General features: G+C 40.6%; 1 protein-coding gene across 1 annotated transcript in view; it reads right to left on the reverse strand.

The window, feature by feature from the left end:
* Nucleotides 1–5473, reverse strand: part of rnf38 (ring finger protein 38) — a 31649-nt gene extending 26176 nt beyond the window's left edge. Inside the window, exons 1-2 of the mRNA XM_079853927.1 lie at nt 5375–5473; nt 3315–3921 (exon numbers count right to left, since the gene is read on the reverse strand). Coding sequence (XP_079710053.1) covers nt 3315–3849 — 535 coding nt within the window. The 5' untranslated portion in view covers nt 3850–3921; nt 5375–5473. The remainder of the gene's footprint in view (nt 1–3314; nt 3922–5374) is intronic.
* Between the last annotated feature and the right edge of the window lie 527 nt (nt 5474–6000).

A 6000-nucleotide genomic window follows, 5' to 3' on the forward strand; every position in this document is an offset into this window, starting at 1 on the left:
CTTTGATTGGAAGAGGTAGAAAGAACAGCTTTAGGGTTTTCATGACAACGATATACTAAAATTACATTTGCATTTTTTTCACATAAAGACGACAACATTGTCAAAATGATCCCTGTTCACACTGATCCGCAAAAAGATTAAAAACGTTGTATTATGCATGCCAGGCCAGTAGTTGGCGATGTTACTTGGTAAAGAAACACCACATGCCTATAGACTGAACATGTTATAAGCATGCGCCAGGGATGTGACTGAGGAAATTTTTCCACCGTTAATAAATGTGTGACAACACCGGTAATAACAGTATCACCTAGGGGGAGGGACCTCTTTTGCATCTCGCTTTTAAATCGCTAATTCGAAAGTAAAATGCGCACAGCCGCTCGAATTAGCGCCAATTTGGATGTGGCAATTGCTTGAATGGTGGGATCATTATTATTCTTAATGAAAAACACAACAAAACCGTACAATGACAAACTCGCTTAAATAGGCGCTTTTACATTTCGCTTTGAAACCAAATCTTCTGCCATCGTCTTGTCAGTCAAGAGTGAGCCGAAATGGGCGAAGTGAGGTGAAATCTGACTCTTGCTGCGACACTCGTTCGGCTCACGCTCCATCAAGCATTCTCTAATTAAACTAAATAATTTTTATTACTATTAAAAAAAAAATCTAAACGACGCGGTGGAGGGCGGTGCGCAAGTGAAGGGTTAGGATTCGCATAACGCCACCGTTTTCACAATTATCCAAATTTTGTCATTTACCATGGAGATGAAAACGTTGTCGTTTTCAAAAACTTGCACTTTGAAACCCATTTTCCAAAGTCTGCGTTTTCAAGCCCCTCAAAACGCCATTGTCGTGTAGGCTAAATGAACACCCAAAACGCAAAAAGATTACCGTTTGAAAACGGTGTCGTGTAAATGGCCCCTTAGATCCTTAATCCGTTTGATCACCTCTAACACATTCTCTGAATTTCTGTTAAGAATCAGCAGAACTGAGCTTGGTCTGGACCGGCCCCGGGGGGGATTCTACACCCTTCAAATGATCTTGAACTGTCCACATGTACACACACACGAGTGCATTCTCAAACACAGACACTCAAGAGGACACAAGCCAACTAGAAATCCGTTTCTCTATTGATTTTATGGGACCTGATAGCCCTTTTTCTCCCTCTCTGCTCAGCGCTGAGGATAATACCAAACACCTACAGCAGAAAAAGCCTCAGGAGGTCTAACATGGTTCCTCCTTCCATGCATACATGTGCATTTACAGGCAAATAGGAGTTCGATGAGAGGATGAAATATGCAGGAGCGTAAATGGACAGGGAAAGTCAGTGTGAGAAAATGAAAGGGGGAATCGGGTGGACAAAAGAGATAAAGGGATGAGGAATGAGAGCGGGAGAGGCAAAGAGAGAGAGGGCGCTTCTGTATTGAGAGCAGATGGTGTTGAACTCAGGGGATTTCAGTGTGCCGAGCTTCTCTCATTATCAAAGCGGCCTATCTGATCTCAGTCAATATCACACACACACATACACTAACACACACACAGCTACTGTATATCCAACTAGTCAATATCACATATACACTCTAAGGTAAAGTACCACTGATTATCCATCCAGTTAATATCACATGCTCACCCCGAGATGCATTTAAATATCAGGAGGACAAATCATAGGAAAGAAAAAGAGCGAAGTCTTGCTTAATGACAAATGGCCCAAAACAAAGCTCAGACACACATGTGCTAGACTAGTTGGTGCAGTGGTGGCAGCAGGCAGGCAAAGCAGGTAGCTTGACGCTCACTCCATCAGACAGGTATTTCCAGTCTGGGCTTTTTAGTAAAGTGTGTGTGTGCAGTGCAGCTCAGCCACAAAAAGCAACTGCCAGTAGGCAAACACACCTGAGCTTAAAGCGCAACACCTGAGATAGCCTACTACAATCCACCCCCTCTGCACGTGCATGCATGGTCATAGTGGCCATGAGTTTTTTTGTGTTTTTTTTTTATAATTTTTTTTTTGTTGTTCATGCGTATGTCATCAAAGCCCTGCTCCTGTCTCGTAACAGTATACGAGCGGTGGCTACATTAACTCTAGGTGCATGAACGCATGTGCACGTGTGCATTTGCTCCCACCAGCTTGTTGTCCATGTCAAAAAGGAAGTGCTGTGGCAGATTAAGCCCATCATGTAGCAGGAAATAAGGATGCCAGAGGCTTGAACACTTTATATTTTGGAATTTCCATTCGGCTATACAGAAATCGTAAAGCACTGTGATGCCAATGGACAAACGGGGCAATCAGGTCAATTATTAACTTAAACCCTAAAGTCAGAGGGAACAATTGTCCTATACTGTGAAGGAAAGCCCTGTGCTATTTTGGACCAGCGAATAACAACATTAGGCATCTAAAACAGAGGAGAATAGTCACAGCTTGTGTAATTGAATGAATGCATGTCTTTCTGCTTGCACGCCCTTGTACGACAGAGTATCAAATCTGCCGCTTAAGATGGACCATGAAGAGTTAAGAGTCAATAGGAATGCTTAGATCGGTGTGGGGCTCATCAGAACTCGTGCAAACATTAACGAGGAAATAAGGAGTGCAATTTGGTCTGTCTTCAAGAAAGACGCCCAATCGTGACCCTTAATAGAACAAAGTCTGCAGAGTTCTTCACATACTTGCTGACAAAGCTTTAACTCTTTTTATTAGGAGATCAGAGCTCATATGAAGCCTGCATGCAACTTTCCATTTTTTTTAAAGAAGCTAAGGCACAACACCTAGTTTAAGACTGAAATGCCCTGCCTTACTGTATTACAATATTCAAAAGTAAAGGAGATCCATTTCATATTCAACCCATTGACTTGCAGCTATTTTAATTTTTTTTATAAAAACATTGAATTGTTTTATTTAAAAAGTGTTGATTATCATCACAACAAATATTGGAAATAATAATGAATACACAAATAAATAAAATTACATTTATAAGGTTTGCTACATCCCTGATAAAAATTATACCAGTAATTTGCATGGATGTGCATGGACATATACTGTACATTTGATATAAAATGCCATTTTGAAAACCCCATAAATAGTGTTCAGTCAGTCCAACAGAATTCCATACAACACTACACTAATTAAATGTAGTAAAGCCCATACCTTGATATCTTCACCCCCTATCCTGTCAAATGTGGTCAAATACAACTACAGTTGGTCCCCGTAAACCATGTTACAACCAAATATGTGACAACATGATTGAAACTTTTATTGTCCACCCTCAAGATGAAATGAGATCCATAACCCAAAATTTAGACTGGAGGTTTAAAACCCGTCTTACCTGCTCCGGAGTTTCTGTGCATTCCAGGCCCTGCGTGTCTGTGGGCGCCTGGGGAAAGCATGCTCCCGGGTGGGCGCAGGTTTTCCATGTGTCCATGAGCAGCTCCGAACTGCTGCTGCTGCTGTTGGTGGTGGTGGTGGTGGTGGTGGTGGCTTATTCCTCCAGCTGGACTTAAAGCACCACCGCCACTCCCAGCATTACCGTTCGAATTAGATAATCCACCGTGGTAAAATCCAGACCGCGAGCGTGATCGAGTCCTGGGTGGCTCCATAGTCACTGGATAGGAGTGATGATGATGATGATGATGGTGGTGGTGGTGGAAAGGGGAAGTGGGAGGGGAATGAGACGCCGCAGAGGAGCTCTCAAGCGCTCCAGAAAGTCTAGTGCTGCCCAGGCTGTGGCCCCCCTCCGAACCCCCGTATTCCGCTGGGTGGGCCCCTGCGTCCTCGCATAAATCAGCACGCTTGGGAACGGGGTCCGGGGAACAGACGCGGGGCTCTCGAGACGCTGAATGACCAGTAGTAGCGATTGGCATTTCCTTTCGGCTTATACGATTCCCCCTCTTCCTCCTCTCCGATTCCACGCCAGAAAACACAGATTAAAAACACTGTTTAAAAAAAAAAAAAAAAAGTTCAATCATTAAAATGCTTACAAACATTAAGCTCAAGAACAATGTTTAAATATACAGTCATTAAAACGTTTACAAAACTAAAATGTTTTATTATTACAACACTCTAAAACACCAGAGAGTTGCTAAAACATTTGAACAAACCAAAAAAAAATAAAAATAAAAAAAAGTAAAAACATTTTGGACTCTTACATTTACAGTAAAAATCAAACAGTATTGGATGCCAGAATTTCACAGTAAAACATCACTAGAGTGCATTAGTCACCGTATTTTTATAGTTTCTAGCTACATACGTGATTAAATTTTATAAATCAATATGTCGATTTGAGCTATTAAATAATTATATAAACATTACGCAAAATAAATACTACAATACTAACTGATAAAAAAACAAGTATTAAGTTACGAACAACAAACAAAAGTTAGTTAATTTGATTATTTAAATTTTAAAAACGTAATACAGTACAGTGAAATTACATCTATTAAGTCTTATAAATAAATAGTTTTTCACCGTTTATAGTAATGTAACGTTAATGGGACTGAAGAACTGGAGATTATTAAAACTGGTTAACGTTAGATTGATAAAACTTATGCGGTTTAAAAGCCTCTTTTTGTTTTCGTAACTTAATTCCATCTAGGCGTGTCCTACTTACTACATGCAAAACTATTATAAAACTATAAATAAATTGGCTTGTTGTCCCTTGAATGATATTTAAAGCATTTTAAAAACATTTTAAACTTTCAAACCCACGCCAAGTCATACCAAAGGAGAAATAAGAGCTAAAAACAACACAAAAACTACCTGCGACGCGCTACACAACACAGCACGCACGTGCGTTATGTTTATGCTAAATAAAGTAAGTAAATAAAAGTATACAAGTAAGAGGGAGCAGCTGGTTATCAGACACTTCCGTGAAGCGCTAGCGTTAGCTCCCAGCTACACAAAAACACACAAATAAACATAATATTGCCTGTCTACCGCTCTTTTTAACACACCTAACACACAAACATACTCTATCACAACACGCCTTGCTCATCCACACAGTGTTTAACCGATTTGAATCACATTTAGAGTGAAGCCATGTAGATGCATTAGCTTATGTTAGCTGTGAACGTCGCGCTGGCTTTAGTCCACCATCTGCCTTTAGTCTCACAAAACTACAACAAATAAAGCCCTTGTCGTCCTTTAAAACCTCAGGGCCACATGTCCCGTCCTGAACATCGGCTCATCGCTGATGAATCCGCTTGGGTTGAGACACACATTGATATTTATAAACTGTTTTGTGGCGATCCGTGAGAGGCGAAGCGTTTTAAACTCCCTAATTATATTTACATCAGTGGAAAAAACGGTTAAAAAGGGCTCCTTTTTCCACTCCTCCCACTCAAACAAACGCATGTATATATTACCTATAAAATGAAAAGCGGAACTCACCCGGAGCTGAGTGGAGCTGTGCGTTATGAAGTGTTTTTGAGCTGATCTTTTGGCGTGGCGCTCCTCCGCTCAGACGGTGTCAGTGAGAAATAATGTGACAGACCATCAGCGCGATTTCACAGCTCCACAGCACAGCAGACCAGAGAAGCCGAGCGCAGAGTCAGTCAACGCACTAGATCGAGCGCAAACAGAACGGCACTCACTGCTCTCTCGAAATTGTTCACAAACGAGGCCCATTTCACAATCCACAATTTTCAGCTGAAAACAGAGACAAACTCCCATAACTATAAAAGGGAAACGGCAGACAAGCAGCCTTTGTAAAGGTACAAAAGTGTGTGTTTTCTTCAGCTATTGCTATATTTATGGATCGTTAGATCTGACATATTTTTTTAGCAGTGTGTGTCTAAGACTTGAATAATATGTAGGCCTATATGCTACAAATTAAAGTAGTTCAGAAAAATATTACTTATTTATCCTTAAACAGTGTAAGCAATGTACTATGTCACAAACATTTTATTCGAAACTAATAGGCCTAATAGTGATTTCTAATTAGGTAAACATGGCGTTATTCGCCTCCTAAACATATCGCCTACTTATTGATTTGCTTGATGAATGATTAAAACAGG

The sequence above is a fragment of the Squalius cephalus genome, assembly GCF_949319135.1.
Source record: "Squalius cephalus genome assembly, chromosome: 2".
Lineage (NCBI taxonomy): Eukaryota > Metazoa > Chordata > Actinopteri > Cypriniformes > Leuciscidae > Squalius > Squalius cephalus.